This window comes from Ochotona princeps, chromosome 15 (assembly GCF_030435755.1).
Source record: "Ochotona princeps isolate mOchPri1 chromosome 15, mOchPri1.hap1, whole genome shotgun sequence".
Taxonomy (NCBI): domain Eukaryota; kingdom Metazoa; phylum Chordata; class Mammalia; order Lagomorpha; family Ochotonidae; genus Ochotona; species Ochotona princeps.
The window spans coordinates 6,755,061-6,774,605 of NC_080846.1; the positions used below are offsets into that span (position 1 = coordinate 6,755,061).

General features: G+C 56.7%; 2 protein-coding genes across 2 annotated transcripts; both read right to left on the reverse strand.

Annotated features, from left to right (window-relative positions):
* Positions 1 to 2,114: 2,114 nt before the first annotated feature.
* Positions 2,115 to 4,910, reverse strand: NOL12 (nucleolar protein 12). The gene is made up of 6 exons (XM_058673586.1): positions 4,498 to 4,910; positions 4,120 to 4,225; positions 3,925 to 3,973; positions 3,412 to 3,554; positions 2,648 to 2,742; positions 2,115 to 2,333 (listed from the first exon to the last, which is right to left on the reverse strand). Exons 1-6 carry the CDS (start codon positions 4,755 to 4,757, stop codon positions 2,171 to 2,173), a joined length of 816 nt encoding a protein of 271 aa, XP_058529569.1. The 5' UTR covers positions 4,758 to 4,910; the 3' UTR covers positions 2,115 to 2,170.
* Positions 4,911 to 7,814: 2,904 nt separating this feature from the next.
* Positions 7,815 to 12,409, reverse strand: LGALS1 (galectin 1). The gene is made up of 4 exons (XM_012928284.2): positions 12,284 to 12,409; positions 10,955 to 11,034; positions 8,489 to 8,660; positions 7,815 to 8,015 (listed from the first exon to the last, which is right to left on the reverse strand). Exons 1-4 carry the CDS (start codon positions 12,287 to 12,289, stop codon positions 7,869 to 7,871), a joined length of 405 nt encoding a protein of 134 aa, XP_012783738.1. The 5' UTR covers positions 12,290 to 12,409; the 3' UTR covers positions 7,815 to 7,868.
* Between the last annotated feature and the right edge of the window lie 7,136 nt (positions 12,410 to 19,545).

The following is a 19,545-nucleotide window of genomic DNA, read 5'->3' on the forward strand; positions in this document are numbered from 1 at the left end:
AGAGACAGAAGGAGAAACATCTTCCACCTTTTGGTTCACTTTTCCAAAGACCTGCAACACGTGGGGTAGGTCCAGGGGGAAGTCAGGAGCACCTAGTACCCACTGGGTCTCCTAGGTGGGTGGCAGGGAGACGCCACTTGCCCCCTCCCGAGTCCTAAGTGTTGACTTAACCACAGGGCTGCAAGCCTGCCCCAGCCTGAAAAATTATACTATTGGGTCAATTGTTTTTAATACACTGCATGAACAAAACCAGACCCATTGTCAGGCCTGGCTTTACTCAGAGCAGCCCTGAAATCAGTTGTCCCATCTCCTTGGTGAGGGCTCACATGCCACCTCCTCCATGGCTTTCTTACCCTTAAGTAGGGGCTCACTCTGGGGGTGAATTCCTCACATCTCTCAGGGGGTGAGGTCACCCCCCGAAGGCCAGTTTTGGGGCATGAGCTTGCTTAGGGTCCCTCTCTCCTGCAGATGGCTCCCCATGGCTTGGGCACCCTTCCCTGAGGATATGCATCATCCAGAGAGGCCACCCACAGCTTAAATCCTGACTCCAACCCAGAGGCGGTGAGCAGTCAGACTGGTTGCCACAGTGGCTTAGTCAAGGGGGCACCTCACCTCAGAGCAGGCTTCAGGGCGTAGCTACCGTGACCACTCAGTGGGTAAGCCATGCCTCGGTATAGCCAGCACTCAGAAACCGGTAGCTAGCACCACTCCTTGGCACCCCCACAGCTGTGCTCCCTGGAGCAGTCACCCCCATGCCTGGGTGTTCAGGCAGGGCTGGGGAGGGCCCTGGCCTCCTGGGCACGGGGCCCTTCCTGGCTGAGCTGAACCTCTGGGACCCATGGTCATTGTTCTTGGCAGCACAGCCCAGGGCCTAGCCTCTTGGGAAGGTTCTGACAAGGGCCACTCTAGGCCTGAAGCTGCCTGCGCTCCAGCCAGACTGCATCCTGCAGGGTGTAGCCCAAGGCCAGCAGCCCTCAGCTACACCATGGGCCTTGAGGTGGCAGGGTCCCCCACCACGCCTTGGCCTTGCTCCTGGCCAGTACAGGACACTGTCAACCAGTCAACTCTTCCTTCACCCCCTCCCTTCGCTGCTGGCTCATGAAGCCATCACAGAGGTTACCAAAGACAGAGCCCTGAGCTCCAGGCAGCTACTTCTGGCCTGTCAACCAGAGCACTCGGACGTCATCCCGTTCATTTTCAATTTGAATAGAACAGCAGCTGAACCGAACCCTTCTTGCTAAAGCTCCTTGGGCCTAGAAGAGCGAGCCCGGAGTGGAGCCATCTGGAGGGGCTGCCAGGAGGAGGGGCTCTCCAGGGCACACCAAGCCCACCACCCAGTCCACAGGATTAGCCGTGTTATTTGCCCAGAGTCTTCTGGAAGAATGGGTGGCACACACACGAAGTGACAACGAAGATTTAACACTGAGAAACATTACAAACTGGGGACAGCTTCCTGTCAGCAGAGCTGGGAGAAGGCGCTGGGGCCAGCCTGGGTGGTGGCGGCCACACACTGAAAGGTAAAGTGGCTGAAGCCCCGGGGTAGCCCTCAGATCACCTCCACAGGTCCCAAGAGGGCAGCCAGCAAGCAGCTCACTGGCTCAACAAGCTGTAACGTGAGGGTCACTGGCTGCTTTGTTGGGCTCCGTCTGGAGCAGTGGAAGTGCCCACAGCTGGGGGGAAGTAACCACCTCAGTGCCATCAAAAGGCGCTGCCAAGGTCTGGGAAGAGGCCCAGACCCAGGCCCAGGCGGCAGGGCAGGACCGCAACAGCCCAAACCACCCTGGCTACCCGCCTGTGAAAGCAGCAGGTGGGCCATGCATTCTGCCCAGCCTGCCACAGCCGGTACGGTCTGTGCCCACAGGGAGGCATACTGGACAGAGGCAGGGCCTCTCTCCCAACCACTTCCCCCTGCCCAGACATTCCAGTGGTGTGTGGCCCAAGGCTGAGGATAAACCAAGCACCAGGTGTATACCTGGTGGGCTTGCCATAGCGGTGGGGGTCCAGGCAGGTTACCCATCAGGGCAGATGCCCCATACCTGGCTTGCACAAGTCCTCCAGTGGGTTGGGGGGACAGCAGCCTATCTCTGGTTGGAAACCCAGCGTGCCTCAGCTCACTCCCTGCAGGGCTGGGTTTCAGGCATGGACCATGCCTTCCGGGCTCCTGAAGGGCTCACTCCCCACTGGACCGGGCTTTGCCCGTCAGCCGGCGCCGCTGTGTCTTGCTGGTGCGTGTGGCACTCGGAGGTTTCTTGGAGTCCTGGGTGCGACGGACATGCTTCCGCTTGGCCTTCCTGCGGCTGTGCGCGTGCAGCGTCGCAGTGAGGGAGGAGATCCTGAGAGCACAGGGAGGGAGGCGGGGCCTCCACTGACCCCTGGGCACAGCGCCAGTGGGAGGCTGGGCTGGGCGGGTAGTGACCCAGGTGACAGGCCCTGATGCTGGGCGGGCTTGCCAACGACTGCTCTCCAAGAGCAAGCCCTTCACCCAGGCATCACAGCACCTATGCTCGGATGCACTCGGGTGGGGTAGGCCATGTGCAACGACAGGCAAACGGGGTGGGCTGTTCAGGTCCCTCAGCCGCCTGATACCACCCCTGGGGTACACAAAAGGGGGCCCCCGCTATCCCAGTCCTGTGGGGCAGGAGCTCACCGCTCAGATAGCAGGGGGTCTTTGGACTTCCTGGGTAAGGCTTGGATCGGTTTCTCAACGGAAGGAACCTCCTCCTTGGACTCATCCCCCAGTCTCTGCTCAAGACACACAGGACACAACAGGTACAGGGTGAGGGGCAGGCAGGAGGCCTGGGGGGAACCCCCAGCAGGCAGGTTTCAATTCCTCCCTGCCTCAGCTTCATCGCCCATCAGGAGAGCTCAAACTGGGTGATGGGGGCAATATCAGACAGGGTATAGACACTGTACACCTTCACGCTATAATCAACCTGTAAGCCTCCTGGTTCCTACATGGCCAGGCAGCCCCAGTCCCAGCAGGCCTATATAGCTGGCACCCAGAGAACTGTTCTCCCACTGACCGCCAGAGTCCTGCTGCCTGCCCACAGGGACACCAGGCCAAGGCTGCCTAGCACACAAAGGGAATGACCATAGCCAGCTGCTCTCTGCAGCACCAGCACCAGGTGACCCCCACGGGTTATCCAGTGACTCCCCACAGTCCTACCAGTGGGTGCTCCCTGGGCTGGGCAGGAAGGAGGCCACCCAGGCAAGGACACCCACCCCAGCTTCCTCATCACTCAGGGGCTCAAGGTCAGGCAGTGGGAGCCCAGGGGCCCAAAGAAAAGTAGCCCTGTGCCCTGGGCCAGACTGGCCTCGTCAAGACAACAGCCTGTCTCCAAGCCCCTCCTGCCCTGCCACTTTTGGGGGACGATACATCCCTGTTCCCCCCAGTACTGGCCCGGGACCCACCTCAGGCGGGGACAGCCCGAGCAGTCGGGCCCCTGAGAGGTCCAGGTCACTGATGGTGGTCACGGTGACAGTGTGGTTAGGGTGGTCGTACTGCACTGACTCCGTCTTCGCTGTCACCAGGCGCTCCAGCTCATCAGCCTCCTCTGCAGACAGGCAGAGCTGAGCCTCAGCCAGCGAGGACAAGTGCCCGCCTGCCTGGCCTTCGGCTCCCCTCCCAGTCCTGGGCACAATAACCCCTCCCACCAGGAGTCCCTGTCACTGCCTCAGAGCTGCCCCTCCCTTTGTGCTGTAGGCGAACCCCCACTTGAGACAGCTCCCACGGGACACCAGGCACCGCCACTGGTCCTCAGGGACTGGGCTGCTCGGCCGACCACGAGGCCTGTCTCCTCCTTGCCTCTGGTCCACCTGTACTTTGAGGCACACTCCTGGGCCCTGGGGCACCATCGTGATCCCTGGCACACAGCCCTCGTGCCTCTCCCCACCCGCCCAGCGATAGGTGGGCGCCTCACTCACCCAGCGCCTCCTCCCTCTCGGCCAGCATCTTCAGGTACTCCTGGTGGCGCTGAAATTACACAGAGCAGGCCCTCTCAGCCTATCACAGCCCCTTGCAGGAGGAGCACCCAGGAGGACCTCTCAGACCATCACTGCCAGCCCCCATAGCCCTTTCCGGGAGGAGCACCCAGGAGCCCAGGAAGACGGAGACCCCACCTCCTCGCGCAGCTTCTTTTGCTCCTCCTTCAGCCGCTGCCGCAATTCCTGGATGGCCGCCCTCTTGCGCTCCACCTTCCGCTTGTGGAAGCCTGTCAGGTACTCCCTGCAAGGAAGGGGCAGGTCAAGATGGGGTCCTGAGAGAGAGGGGCTCTCCCCGTCTCGGGGTTGCCCGGCGGCAGCTCCGCTCCCGCTTCGCCCCGGCTTCCCCCAGGGCTGGCCGGGCTCGGGGCTGGGGTCCGAGCCGCACCCCACTCGCTCCCTCCGGATGCGGACCGGGGCGGGGGTCCCGGCAGGAGCAGGTGCAGGCCGCGCACTCCCGGGGTGTGCCGGCAACCACCCTCCGCGTGAGCGACCCGGGCCCGGCTTCGCACTCACCGTCGCTTCTCCTCGTCAAAACTGAGGACGAGCCGCGGCCGCCGCTCTCCGCCATCTCGCTGCTGCTTCTTCTTGCGGCCCATGGCAGAGACACCTCCGACGGGATGGCTTCCTCTCTCCGGAGACACTTCCGGGTGCAGCGTGTGCAGCCTCCCGGGCGCGCCCCGTGTCTCCGCCGCTCCGTTCCGGCCGGCCGCGCCGCGCCTTTTAAAGGGGCCGCGCAGCCGGCTTCCTGCTTCCGGCCCCGGAAGGGTGCACATCCCCGCGCTCTGGGCGACTCCCCCATCCTGGCTTCAGGTCCCAGGCCCCACAGCCCGGGACAGTGCCTGCCAGCCCAGAGAGCTTTTCGTGAATGACCAGAAGCTACTGGTTCTGGTTGGATTTGGATGTCAGAGCCCAGCGCCTGCACCCACGTGGGAGACCTGGAGGAAACTGGCTCCTGACTTAGATCGGCTCAGCTCCGGCCGTTGCGGCCGTATGGGAATGAACCAACAGAGAGAGATTCTCTGTCTTTCCTTTTCTTTGTAAATCTGGCACTCTAATAAAAATACATAAAATACAACGCCGGCTGTGTGGCTCGGAGTGACGGGGAACCAAGCTTCCCCATGGAGGAGAGGGTCAGCCGAGGGCCAGGAGCTGGTCAGCGTGCATGTATGGAGTGCCAGCTGTGTGCCAGGTGCGCAGACAGCAGATGTACCCTCTGAGACAGGAAGGGACTGTGGTGTGTGTGGGTCTTGAAGCGGGATCTCTGGTCTCCCACTCCGCTCTGTGGAGACTGCTGGCCTGGCCCATCCCCACTCTGGGGTTCAGCAGGAGGGACCCTAAAGAGAAGCCAGGTGTGGTGTGGCTACCACTGGAGTCGCCTGCTTGTGGGGGCTCCATGCCCAGAGGGGGCCAAGTGGAAGTGACTCTCCAACTCCCTCTCCCCTGCAGGGGGTTGCCTTTGGGATCTGTCCTTCCCTCACCCAGCTACTTGTGCCCCTGTTAGCTGTGCCTTAATGCTGCCTCCAGGGGACCCTCGCCCTGGATGGCAGTATCTTCCTGATGACCATGCTGCCTGCACTGGGGCTGTCTCCCATCTCCCTCGGGGGTCTCAGGTTGCCCCGCTCTGGTTACCAGGGTCCCCCCAGCCCACTCATAGCCCTGAACCTCTACAAGGCTGGCTCTCTCCTCTCTCACTCCTGCCCAAAAGGCCGAGGAGGCCCAAGCTGCTAGGACACAGTGACGCTGCCCCCACCCAATATAAGGAGCCATGCTCCATGTTCCAGAAAACAGCAACAGGGACTGCCCAGCACCCTTGGTGGCTCAGTTTCTCCTTGGAATAGTTTTGCCATTGTGCATTTCTTGGTTGAGCTGCTGCCGTGAGCCTGGGACATGCATTGTCCTAGTGACAGGGACACCAGCTGCAAGGCCTGCGTTCGGTGCCCAGCTGAGCCACGAACTGTGGCTGCAGCGACGGGGGTTTCTGGGCCCCCACATGTAGGACCTGAATCGTATTTCTGGGTCCTCAAGGATTGGAGCCAGCACATGGGAGTGGCTTCCCCTGCCTAGTAAAAACAAAACAAAAGCAGGTTCTATGGACAGAAATGACGACGAAGCGAAAGAGGACATGAAAAAATATATAACGCAGCTGGTGTTTACCTGGTTCCTTCCATGAGAACCTCTTGGGAGGCCTGGTTGGGTATAGTCACCTGCCCAAAATCACACAGCTGAGGGGACCAGGCACAGGGGGAACAGGCCCAAGCCAGCTGGGGAAAGAGCTCCACCCACTTTCTCCAGATCCGGATTCCTAGGCTGGTGAGACACGAGGAATCAGAAAGGGGGTGAAGGAACCAACGTGTCCTGAGACCCCTGCCATGGGTGGTGCATGACCCTACCTCATGTCCACAGCCCCAAGGGGTAGCTACTAGGATTCACTCAAAAGGTTCAGAGAGGCGGAGGAGCTGGTCCAAGGAAACTCAGGTCTGTCAGAGTCCACTTCTCTCCCTGAAGACCTGATGGTCTCTCTCCCCTGCCCCACATCTCCTGTCCCCTCCGTTAACCCAGCTATGATTGTCCCTATCCCGTCTGGACAGTCAGGTTGGGTGCACTTTCTCCAATGTCCAGCAGAGGGCGCCCGTCAATAGCCAAGTTTCCAAAGCCCTCACTGTAGGAGGTGGGGGCTACATGGGAGCCCCAGGAGAGAGCCAGGAAAGTGGGTGTGGCTAGTGAGGAGCAGGTAAGAAGTCCATCCCAGATTCCCCAGCCTCACCCCAGGTCAGCTGGTGCACACGTCTTTGGAGAATGAGATGTGCTGTACTCCTCCCCCCCCACACACACACACTATGCCTTGGGCCTGATGTTCTCATTCTGAACCTTCCAGAACTTGGGCTAGGTTCCCTTAGCTGGAGCCCAAGTTGGAGGGCCCCTAGGAAAATTTTGACTTTGTCAGCAACAGCAGAAAAGTTGAGGGGACCTAGCCAGCTTCAGGGTGCACTGGCATCGCTAGGGGCCCCGCCCAAGGCAGTCTCTGGTCACCGCCACCCCAGCTCTTCCTGCCAGGCAGATGGAAGGGGTGCTGGCTGTGAGGAGGGTCAGCACCCTTACCCAAGTCCACATCCCTACTGTGGAGGGGAACACACTTGCTCATGGGGCACAGAGCCAGCGACTTGCATGTGGACTCCCTGGACAGGGTGTTCAGCGCCAGAAGCCCCCACAGGGTTGCCGGGACCCAGTTCTGATGGGGGAATCATTTCACCACTCCAGAACCTGTCTCTTCCCCCTTGGGATTGGCGTGATAACGTCTCAAGCTACAGTGAAGGAGGAATTGAACTTGGGGGATTGAACTTGATCTCCATGGGAAACCTTAGTCTTACAACCTCACAGTGGTGAGTGTTATCCCCACTGGTGAGTTTGAATAACCAGGGCTCAGAGGGGTCAGTGGCTGAGTACGTGCTACACGTCAGGCATCCCCCCAGCCCCGTCTACCTGTCCCCCAGGTCTCAAGGCAAAGGAGGAGCCCCTGGGTGTCCCTCCCTTCACCTCCCTCTGTCCTGGTCTCCTGGTCCCCAGTGGGCCATCTCTAGCCTGTCTTCCCCCTTGGTTTAATTGATGCATCTTCTTTTGAGCACCTGCTGTTTGTGGGATGCACTGGGCTGTAATTAGTTTTGAGGGCAGGGATGGGGTCTTAGCTTGCACAGAGTCTCCTCTGAGTGGCGCAGTGTCAGAGGGGATAACAGAAGTGAAGCGAAGGCTGGGCCTGGATTACAAAGGAGTCTCCCTTACATGCTCACACACGTGTGCACACACTTGTATACACACACATGTACACAGGCTGGTTCAGGGGGCACACAGGCAACTGCCTTTATTGGGACACCTTGAGCCTGCAGGCTTCACTCGAAGGTCACAGCTTTAATCTTGAATTCGCCATTGGCTGACAGGTAGTTGATGGCCTCCAGATTGAGGCGGTTGGGGAACTTGAACGTGTACCCATCGGGCAGCTTGATGGTCAGCTCGGCCTTGTCGAAGGTGATGGACACCTGGGAGCAGAGAAGAGCCTTGGGTAGGAGCCTCCCGCTGCCCCTTTCTCCTCACGTGGTCCAGAGGAGATCCCACAGTGCGCAGCGGGCGGGGCCTAGGTCTCCTCCCACCAAAGCCCCGCCCCTTCCGCGCCCACGTGAGAACCTCGCCCATCCCACCCAAGGCCCCGCCCCTTTGGTCGCTGCCCCGCCCCAGGCCAGTCCACATGGGATGAAACACTCCCACCCCAGGCCCAGTCTCATTGATCCCAGCCCCGCCCGGTCAGCTCAGGCCCCACCCCATCCCAAGCCAGGCCATGTAGGGTGAAAACCCCACCCAGGTCCCGCCCCATTGATCCCCGTCCCAGGCCAAGCTCAGGCCCCGCCCAGCCCCGGTCAGTCCATGTAAGGTGAAAACCCCACCCAGGTCCAGGGTCCTGGCCCCGCCCCATTGGCTCCAGCCCCGCCCAGGCCATGGCCCCGCCCCACCCCACCTCCACGTCGCTGCCCGGCTGGAAGGGAAAGGCTTGCTCCCGGTGCTCCTTGCCCCAGACGCTGTTCTCCTTGCTGTTGCACACGATGGTGTTGGCGTCCCCGTGGCAGTTGAAGCGGGGGTTGAAGTGCAGGCACAAGTTGTTGCTGTCTTGGCCCAGGTTCAGCACGAAGCTACAGGGTAAGCGGAGGGCATGAGGCTGCTGGAACCGGCTCCATTCCCCCAGCAGCCTGCCTCGCTGGCCCCCAGTTCTGCGTGCCCCCGCAGGGCGCTGTGCTCGACACTCAACAGGGAGAGGAAAGCTGCGCTCCACTTCTGGGCCTGCCACCTACTTTGGGTTTCTTTCTTCCTCCCTTCTTCCCCTCCCTCTTTCTTTTTTCCTTTTTTCCTTTTTTTGTGAAGATTTATTTGTTTTATTTGAAAGGCAGAATTTGCAGAGACAGAAGGAGAGACAGAGATCTTCCATTCACTGTTTCACTCCCCAAATGGCTGTAATGGTTGGAGCTGTGCTGGTCTGAAGCCAGGATCCAGGAACTCCATCCAGATTTCCCATGTGAGTGGCAGAGCCCAAGGACTTGAACCATCTTCCACTGCCCTCCCAGGCCATGAGCAGGAACTGGATCAGAAGTGGAGCAGCTGGGACAGGAACTGGTGCCCATATGGGATATTGGTGCTGCAGGAAGAGGCTTAGCTTGCTATGCCGTGGCACTGGCCCTAGAGACAGCTGACTTTTTAAAATCTGTTTATTTATTTGAATGTCAGTGTCACTGGGTCGGGGAAAAGAGAGGTCTTCCATCTTGATTGCTCACTCCCCAGATGGTCACAATGGCTGGGGTTGGGCTGGACTAAAACCAGGAGATAGAGGGCCCGGCGGCGTGGCCTAGCGGCTAAAGTCCTCGCCTTGAAAGCCCCGGGATCCCATATGGGCGCCGGTTCTAATCCCGGCAGCTCCACTTCCCATCCAGCTCCCTGCTTGTGGCCTGGGAAAGCAGTCGAGGACGGCCCAATGCTTTGGGACCCTGCACCCGCGCGGGAGACCCGGAGGAGGTTCCAGGTTCCTGGCTTCGGATGGGCACGCACCGGCCCGTTGCGGCTCACTTGAGGAGTGAATCATCGGACGGAAGATCTTCCTCTCTGTCTCTCCTCCTCTGTGTATATCTGGCTGTAATAAAATGAATAAATCTTTAAAAAAAAAAAAAAAACAGGAGATAGAAACTTCTTCCGGGTCTCCCATTTGGGGGCAGGACCTCAAGCACTTGGGCCATCCTCCTTGCTTTTCTCTGGTGATTAGCAGGGAGCTGCATCAGAAGTGGAGCAGCTAGGATTTGAACCCGTGACCACATGGGATGCTGTTATCACAGCCAGTGGCTTCACCTATGGTGCCACAACTCTGACCCCTCTCTTAAGGTCTTTTTTTTTTCCAGTTTATTTTATTTATTTGAGTTACTGAAAGAGGAGGAAAGAAGAAAAAGATTTTCCATCTGCTGGTTTCCTCCCTGGTTGGGTGCAATGGCTGGGGCTAGGCCAGGACAAAGCCAGGGCCCAGGGGCTTCTTCCTGGTCTCCCACGTGAGTCTAGAAGCCAAAGCTCTTGGAGCATCTTCTGCTGCTTCCCCAGGTGCATTAGCAGGGAGCCAGATTGAAAGTGGAGCAGCCGGGACTTGAACTGGCACTCCTTTGTGATGCCGGCACAGCAGGTGGTAGCTCAATCCACTGCACAACACCAGCCACATCTCTTAAGCTCTCTGGGCTGGCAGCTGAAGACTATTACATTTATTGTGCCCTGGCCCCTCCCTCCTTCTGTTCCCCTTAGAGAAGGCTAGTGCCTGGCTGTCACAGAGCATGACACGCAGCAGCAGGGGGTCATCAGGGTAAGAGGCAGATGAGCAAATCATAGCCAGGCATTGACTTCAGGGCAATTATGGCAAGACCTAGCTCTATGGTGAGAATGAAGTGCATAGTGTACATTTCCTGTGCAGTTCCTAGAAGCACTGCCACCTCCTTCCCCGCCCCCATTCTATTGATGAATAAATTGAGGTCCAGCAAGGGTGGCTGATTGGTCTGAAGCCACACAGCTGATGAGATAACAGGCTCACGAGCCAATTGAGCAATGAGCCGGAGAAAGCCACATGACAAAAGGGCACAAGACAATGACAGAAGGCTGGACGCAGCAAGGGGCTAGGCCAGCGGGTAACCGCCCCCGTTCCCCACTGCGGTGAAGGGAGGAGGAGGCAGGAGGCCTGCAACAGCTGGTTTAGTTTAAGAGGCCCCAGCAGAATGATGGGGCGCCCGGACTCAGCGGAGGAAGTGACTCACAGAAAAACGCTGCGGCATCAGCTGGCCCGTTTGAACGTGCTGCCTGCTGGGAGAAGCTGCTTTGGGCAAGCCATGCCCAAGTCAGAGAGACCCTAGGTGCCAAACTGAGTCCCTGGCCTGCCGCCCCACCATCACACTCCTTGGAGCCTCACCTCTTGGCATCAGGGGCCACCCCGCCTCGCACACAGATGCTCTGTCCTGGTTGCAGATTGAGGTTGCTGGCTTCAAGACCCTGCACAGAGAAGATGCAGTCCAGCGTGTTGGGGGACGCAGCTGCTGCCTGCCTGGACCACCCCGCCCTGGCAGGAGATTTGGGGGTGGGAGGGAGGGCTTCCCTGATGTCTCATATGGTGCCAGGGGGAGTCTGAGGGACAGGACCCCCCCAAGGATCTGTGCCATCCTGGGAGAGATCCCATACACCTGCAGGGTCTGCTTGTATCTGTCTATACTGAGGGACTTTGGATTGAGGGGCCTGGGAGGTGAGGTGCTGGGTCCCATCACCCCCTTGAACAGCTGGAGAAGGAGCAGGCTGCCCATGGGGTACCCACTCAGCCACCATCCTGGGGAACAGAGAGAGGATGGCCTGAGGCTGTGGGGCCTCCGCCGCCTCAAGCCCCTGTCTTCAGAGACACAGGACCAGGGAGAAAGGGAGACATGGCCAGGTCACTCTGTAAAAGGGACAGCAGCCAAGGTCGGGCCTGCAGCCAGGCCAGCTCAGGGTTAACAAGTCTGAGCCAATGTGGGCACTGACAGGCGCTGGCGCTGGGGCAGGTGGGTAGGAGTTAACTGGTGAGTGATAATTTCTGCCAGAAACTGGCACCCTTCCTGGGGGCCTGGGAGAACAAGAGACTCCTTCTGCTCCCCTCACCACCTTCACCTGCTGTACATTTGGGGGTGTTGTGGGAGCACCCCCAGTCTCTACCTGCCCAGGCTAGGTCCACCCACCCTCCTCCCCCACCCCTCCAGGCAGACCGCAACTGGGCAGTCCCCCTAGAGCCTGGAAACTTTCTAGAGCTCTCTGGAGCAGAGGGTGACTCTGCCCTGGCCCAGCGACAGGGGACAGCTGCAGCGGGGGAGGGGACGGGAGGCTCACGGCAGTGGAGGACAGGGCTCACCGTCTGCTTCCCCACCCCCATGCTGACCGGCCACGCCCTTCCTACTCCCACTTCTCACAGAAACTGCAGAATGTCAGACTTTGGCAGAAGTAACTGTGCTGTCAGACCTGGAAGGAATCCAGAATATTCTTAAGCCAGAGAAGGCCTTAGGGGACCGTGGTCCCCACCCCCATTTTACAGATGTGGTCACTGAGGCCCAAAAAGAGAGAAGGAACTCCTTCCAAGGCACACACACAGCTGGGATAGAACCCAGCCCCTGCTCAGCCCCTGCTCAGCCCCTGCTCAGCTCGGCTCTCTCCCCACCCTGCTCCCACTGGCTGGCCCCACACTCTCCCCTGGACTTTGGGGTGGGGGCCCCACACTCACGGCCATGACTGAAGCTAGAGGGTGATCCTGCAGCACGAACTGTTCAGAAGAGACTCCACCCAAGAGATGGCCCCTGACCGGTGCTCAGCCCTTTTAACTGGACCAGACTTTCTCTGTGTCCCGCCCCCGGCTTTCCAGCCAATTGCAAGTCAGAACAGGGCTAGGGGCCACCAGAGGTGGAGTCCATGGAATTTTGAAGCCAGTTCTGGAACAGAAGGGACCAATCAGAGTAAGGAACCGCTTTCTTAGCCACACCCCCGGAGCCCAAGCTCCACCTGCTATTCTCCTCCATCCCGCCCTCCCCTCTCCAAAATTGTGCTGTAGCAGAGATTGGAGGAAGACTAATGGAAAATAGTTTGAGAATGAGCTGGGCCCCAGAGCTGGTGGGAAAGGGCCCGGGGCCAGGAGGCTGAGCTCAGGGGGCGCCCAGAGAAGGCGGCGTAGGAGGGGGAAGGGGAGGGAAGGAGGACATGTGCTGAGGGCTTCAAGGAGTTAGAGCTGGTGCGTGAAGCTGCTCCAGGGCAGGGCCAGGGTTGGCTTGTCTGTGGAGGGGCTGGGGACCCAGGACCACAAGGTCTGGTCCCCAACGCCCAACCCCCAACCCCCAGACGTGGGTCTGTGGCCGCGCCAGCTGCTGCTCCTCTCTTCAATCTAAAGAAAGGCTGGGCCAGGCGCCAGCCTTGGCCGTACCTCCAACCACAGACTGCTGAAGGGCCTGCTGGGGCTTCTCGGAGGGGCCTGGTCTCACCAACCGCCGGCCTGAGGGGGCCAGACCTGGGAGAGGGCAGGGGCACAGATCTGGGTGGGCCGTGAGGGTTTGGGGTCTCTGCTCCACACACTAAAACCACAAGCTCCATCTCCTGGCATGTGGAGTTGATATTCTCACAAGCACCTGTGTGAGCCTAACCTTAGGTATGACTCGCTCCCAGCCTCCCTCACGGCTGGAGTGGACTCTGACCATGGCAAGCCCTGCGGTGGGATGGAGATAATGCAGGAAGGTGGGTCTTCAAGGACGAGCTTTGCTGCTTGGGCAGGAGTTCAGAAGCGAGTCTGGCGCACAGCAAGCATTTGACCCCACAGGAGAAGTTTGTGGGACGAAGCTGCAAATCCAACAGGACCCGGATAGTGAAAGGGCCCACTAGGGGCTTGACTGTTGTGTGATCCAGATGCTGTGGAGCCACAGAAGGTTCTAGAATAGTGAGTGTGGAGACAAGGCTGTGGCAGCAAAGTGCACTCCTTTCACACCCAGGAAGCAGGTAGACAAAGGGGCAGGGGAAGTTCCAGACAAAGTGAAGGTGCCCCCCAACTTCCCCCATGGCCATCCCCCATCTGATACAGCCAGCACCCCAAGGAGGAAGATGCGGACAGGCAGTGACTCACACTGGAGACTGCTCCTGCAACCGCCCTGCCTTGCCTTTCTCACCAGCACAGCGCCTTTGCCCCCACCCCACAGGCCAGGCTGCGAGCCGAGTGTGGAGGCAGGAAGGCTGAGCAGGGGGCTGGGTTGGGCCGCCCCAGAGCCCCCTTCCCTGTCTTCCCAGACCAGTGGCTGCCTCAGAAGCTAGCCATAACAGTTTCATTTTTTGCTTTCAGGCCTCCCTGAACCTCAATCCACTTAGGGGTGGGTGGGGCCGGCCCGGCTTCTGTCAGGCCTTCCCCTAGGAGTCCCCTTTTCTGCTAGAGGAGGAATGGGGGCTTTTTTGAGCAGGGGGATCAAGGCCTCAGGGTCCTGGGGAAATGTATGCCCCAACCTCAAAAAGGGATCTGACTTGCAAGTGTTAGCCACAGAAGGGGGTTATCACCATACCCCTTTTTGGGTCTGGCCAGCCCACCAGGCTGGCAGAAGGGCGGCACTGCTTGGCACCTTGGTCCCCTGAAAAACCCTGGTTGGGAGTGTGGGGACTCAAGGCATGGTTCTAGCCCTCCTGTGCTTGCCTCAGTCATCCCATCTGCCAACTGGGGAGAGAAGTCCTGCTCCTTCGCACAAGGTTGAGACTGGTCAGGATACTAAGTCAATGATTTACATCCTAGAGGCTCAAAGCACGTCACGGTCCCACTTGTGTCTTTGTTTAATGTTGGGGTCCGTGCAGTGGATGTGGGCAACACGAGGGGTGAGGACATTGTTCCATTGTAGGCAGGGCCACAAGGAACTTCCCGCTGAGGCAGGGCCCGGCAGATGTCTACAGTCACCTGGATGCAGCTCCACCTTCCTTTGCTTGGATACCAGACCACCCTGTGGAAGAATTCTAATCTGCCCAGGCATTTTAGCTATTGTGAGACTGGCTTTTTACACAATGTGAACTTGGAGGTTAATGTCAATGATAATGTCTTACAAAAGGGCCTTCTATTATTCCGACTGTTTTGGCTGTCCCCATTGACCTTATGCTAATCAAGGGACCTGTATTTAGGGTTTCATTCTTTCCTTAATCTTTAGGTTCTCCTTTGTGATACAAGATTAGGTTGTAGGATAAGAATTGTAGCAGGAATTTCTATTGTTTTTGGATAAAGCAGATGGCAGGGTTGTCCTTAGAAACACCCATTTGACCATGACTGGAAAGTCTGAGCCAGAGTTTAACTGATTCTGTATAAATAAAGCGGACGGTTTTATTGCTATGTCCACTATCATCATGGAATCCTAGTGGTCCGTCTCTTTCTTTCTGCGCCTCATCCACGCACCCTTCCCGAGTTCCGAAACCCAGGCTGGAGCTGGACTCCGGCAGTTTAAGGTGAGTTTAGCTTTCTGGGATTTTTTTGATTTTATTATTATTATTATTATTTTAAGAGCCGCAGAGAAAGAGAAAGAGACACATAGATCTTCCATCTATTTCACTCTCCAAATGGCTGCAAAGACCAGACAGAGTTCAGGCAGGCCAAAGCCAGGAGCTCTGTTCCTCAATCTCCCACATTCTAGCACTGGGCCATCCTGGACAATCTCCTGCTGTTTTCCTCAGGCCATTAGCATCCAACTGGAGCAGCTGGGACATGAACCAGCACCATCATGGGGGGCTGGTGTCAGAGGTGGCAGCTTTACCTGCTTTGCCACAATATTGACCCCAGTACCCTCCTCTTTAAAAAAAAAAAAAAAAAAACAACAACAAAAACGTTTTTACTGAGGCCCAGCGTGGTAGCCTAGTGGCTAAAGTCCTCGCCTTGCATGTGCCAGGATCCCATATAAGCACTGGTTCTAATCCTGGCTGCTCCACTTTCCATCTAGCTCCCTGCTTGTGGCCTGGGAAAGCAGTGAAGGACAGCCCAAAACCTTGGGACCCTACACCCACATGGGAGACCAGGAAGAAGCTCCTGGTTCCTGGCTCCGGATAGGCTCAGCTCCAGGCACTGCGGCCACTTGAGTGAACCAGCAGACAGAAGATCTTCCTCTCTGTATATCTGCCTTTCCAATAAAAATAATTTTTAAAAATTTACTTTTTAAAAAGGATTTATTTTATTTATTTTTATTGAACTGCAGATCAGATTTATGGAGAGAAGGAGAGACAAAGAGAGATCTTCCATCCATGGTTTACTCCTCAAATGGCTGCAATGACCACAGCTGAGCCAATCCAAAGCCTGGAGCTTCCTCCGGGTCTCCCACACAGATTTAAGGTTCCAGGACTTTGGGCCATTCTCTGTTGCTTTCCTAGGCCACAGGCAGGGAGCTGGATGGGAAGTGGAGCATATGGGACATGAACTGGTGCCCATATGGGATCCAGGTGCTTTGCAAGATGAGGATTTAGGCATTGATCCATCATATCAGACCCTACTTCTTATTATTATTGTTGTTTTAAAAATGGACAGCCAGAGAGACAGAGAGAGAGAGATTTCATCCACTGATTTATTCCTCAAATGCCAGAAGTAGCTTGCAGCTGGATCAGACCTAAGCCAGGAGCTAGGAACTTAATCTTGGTTTCCATGTAGATGCAGGGACCCAAGTACTTGAGCCATCACCTGCTGCCTTCCAGGGTCACATGAGCAGAAAGCTGGATTGGAAGCAGAGCCCAAACCTGAATCCACACTCTGATAAGGGAGGTGGTAAACTAAGGAACCAGCTGGAAGCTTTGGAGAGCTTCCTCTTGCTAGGCTGGGCTGGGGACCCTCTCCAGATCCCAGTATCTCCCATAACAGGAAAAACTCTCCCATCTGTGAGGCCCAGTGTTCAGCACTCTGCTTCCATACACTGTCTGCCCATCACCCCAACGCCCAACTAAGAGGAGTTAAAAAGGGTGGCACCGCAGCACGGTAGGGTAAGTTTTTGCCTGCAATGCCGGTATCCTGTGTGGATATTGGTTGGAGTTCTGGCTGCTTCACTTTCTTTCTTTCTTTTTTTTTTAAGATTTATTTATTTTTATTACAAAGTCAGATATACAGAGAGGAGGAGAGAGAAAGATCTTCAGTCCGATGATTCACTCCCCAAGTGACCACAATGGCTGGTGCTGCATCGATCCAAAGCCAGGAGCCAGGAACCTCCTCCAGTTTCCCATGCGGGTGCAGGGTCCCAAGGCTTTGGGCCATCCTCGACTGCTTTTCCAGGTCACAAGCAGGGAGCTGGATGGGAAGCAGGTTGCTGATTCAAGTCCCGGCTGTTCCACTTCCAATCCAGCTCCCTTCTAATATGCATAGAAAAGCAGCAGAAGATGGCCCAAGTGTTTGGGCTCCTGCTCCACATGGGAAACCTGGAAGAAGCTCCAGGCTCCTGGATTGGACTGCCCCAGCTCCCAGCCATTGCAGCCATTTGGGGAGTGAGCCACAAGCTGGAAGGTCTATCTCCCTCCCACACATACTTTACCTCTCTCTCAGAGTAACCTTGCCTTTCAGATAAACAAATCAATCTTTAAAGAAAGAATTAAAGTTGGGTGTTGGCAACTTTTTGGACTGGATTGCTTCGTCATAATAACCCACACCTTATCCAAAAAGAGGGCAATGGATCATATGAGGAGGTTGGTAAGGGTCATATTCAATGCCGACAAGCGCTCTGGAGGCAGGCCAGGCTGCCTTGGCTCCTGCCCGTGCCAAGACCACTGTGAGTGGTGATTTCAGTTCTCTTGCTGGGACTGAGCTTCCAGATTCCTTGTGTGAGCAGGCTCTCAGTCAGGAAGTTCCAAACGGAGGTACCACCAGACCTCCCCCCAGACAGGCCATCCCATCAGGGACCCTTGGTTGCTGCCCCACTTCCCCGTTCTGCAGCAAGAAGCGGCCAGGTCTAACGTCTGGATTTGCCATCTGTCAGCAGAGAGATAAGCCTGTGTGCAAGGAAGGACTGCGAGGAATTACAGAGAGAGGTACAAGGCTAAAAGAAACAGTTTCCCAAGTCATTCTGGGTTTGCATCCCTGGTGCCCGGTGAGCCAAGATAAGGCTTCTTACTGATGCCAGACCAGACACCTTCAGCAGATCAGTTGTTGGCCATGAGGCATTTCTCTTTCTCTCTGTTTAAAAGATTCATTTGTTTAGAGGCAAACGCATTGGCATATGGGCACCAGTTCATGTTCTGGCTGCTCCACCTGCAATTCAGCTCTATGGTCTGGGAAGGCAGCAGAAGATGGCCCAAGTCCTTGGAACCCAGCCCCCAAGTGGGAAACCCTGAGGAAATGCCTGGCTTCAGCTCAGCTCTGGGGAGTGAACCAGCAGATGGAAGACCTTTCTCTCTGCCTTTCCTTCTCTTTCAGTAAAGTGTGCCTTTCCAATACAAATAATCTTTTTTAAAGATTTATTTATTTTTATTACAAAGTCAGATGCACAGACAGGAAGAGAGACAGGAAGATCTTCAGTCCAATGATTCACTCCCCAGGTGACCGCAACGGCCGGTGTTGCGCTGATCTGAAGCCAGGGACCTCTTCCGGGTCTCCCACGCAGGTGCAGGGTCCCAAATCTTTGGGCCGTTCTCGACTGCTTTCCCAGGCCACAAGCAGGGAGCTAGATGGGAAGTGGAGCCACCGGGATTAGAACTGGCAAACCATATGGGATCCCGGCATGTTCAAGGTGAGGACTTTAGCCGCTAGGCCACAGCGCTGGGCCCAAAAAAAAATAAGTATTTTTTAAAAATGTATTTACTTATTTGAAAGTTATGGGGTGTGGAGCAGAGGGAATCTTCCATATACTTGTTCACTCTGCAAATGGTCACAATGGTCAGGCAGAAGCCAAGAGCTACTTCAGTGTTTCTTCCGGGTCTCCCACGTGGAGGGAGAGGCCCAAGCACTTGCATCATCTGCTGCTGCTTTCCCAGGCCATTCGCTGGGAGTTGGATTGGAAGTGGTGCAGCTGGGACACGAACCGGCATCTATATGGGATGTTGGCATCACAAGTGGCGATTTTGTCTATTATGCCACCACACCAGGCCACATAAAGCATTTCCCAAGGCATCAGGAAGACAACATACCTTCATCAGAGACCCTGGTCACTTCCCCTAAAGAATGTCAAAGAACAAAGCCGATGAGCAGCAACTATGTGAAAACCTTGTCAACTGGAATCTTATTTCCTTAAAACTTCACCGCAGGGCCCTTCTGGCCTGCGAGGTCTCTGTTTTCCCAATAAGATCCTGCATTGGCCCGGCCCAGCTCCTCTCACTGCCTGCATTGCTGTGGGGACAGGAACCGACCTGAAAGTCCTGTACTTTGTGTCTGCCCGCTGAGCTGAACTCTACAGTAAAATGATGCATCCATCCCAATCAGGACAAGAGAAGCAAGGTCCAATGTGGAGACTTCAGGCCACCACCACATCTAAGGTCTCAGGCCCCTGTGAGGAACTTGATCCTCTGGGCCTGGCAGGTGGCAGTGACTTGCCAATCACCAGCTGCTTGGCAGGGCACAGGAGGGATGCTGAGGGCTCAGGGCTCGCATTCCCTCCTGCACACGCTCCCTACAAGGACCACAACCTGCCACTCCACTTTTGGCTCCTGGGCAAGGTGGTTAAGAAGAGCTTTCTGGAAATTTCTCCATCATAAAAGCAGGACCGTGGCTGCTGCTGTGAGAAATGACCCCAGCACGTGAGGGCATCACTTCCAAGCCAGTGCAGCCCTTCTCTGGTCCAGGTTCCCACCTGTTCCTGTTACCAGAAATGCCCGGTGAGTTTTTTCCTCAGCTTAGTAAAGAAATAAAAAGCCAGGAATCTGTTGCAAACAGAAAAGTTTATTTGTGAAGGGACCAGATGAGCAGAGAAGGGAGGGAAGAGGAAAGCACCTCCGAAAAGCCGAGAGGTGGGGTGCCTCTCAAAAGGGGAGGGGGAGAGAGACACCTAAGGTTTGAGGAAGGGTCTTGGGATTTTAAGCCTTCCT

Bases quoted from the DNA above. Each gene is read 5' to 3' on its own strand.
- LGALS1 (XM_012928284.2), bottom strand. The intron at 8,661-10,954 runs GTGAGGCTCCAA...CTTACCCTGTAG, and splicing joins GTGGCCCCTGATGCCAAGAG to CTTCGTGCTGAACCTGGGCC. The intron at 8,016-8,488 runs GTGGGGTGGGGC...CTCTGCTCCCAG, and splicing joins AGCCGGGCAGCGACGTGGAG to GTGTCCATCACCTTCGACAA.
- NOL12 (XM_058673586.1), bottom strand. From the start codon at position 4,757: ATGTGCACCCTTCCGGGGCCGGAAGCAGGAAGCCGGCTGCGCGGCCCC. The intron at 3,974-4,119 runs GTGGGGTCTCCG...GTGTAATTTCAG, and splicing joins AAAAGAAGCTGCGCGAGGAG to CGCCACCAGGAGTACCTGAA. The intron at 3,555-3,924 runs GTGAGTGAGGCG...GCCTGTCTGCAG, and splicing joins CGAGAGGGAGGAGGCGCTGG to AGGAGGCTGATGAGCTGGAG.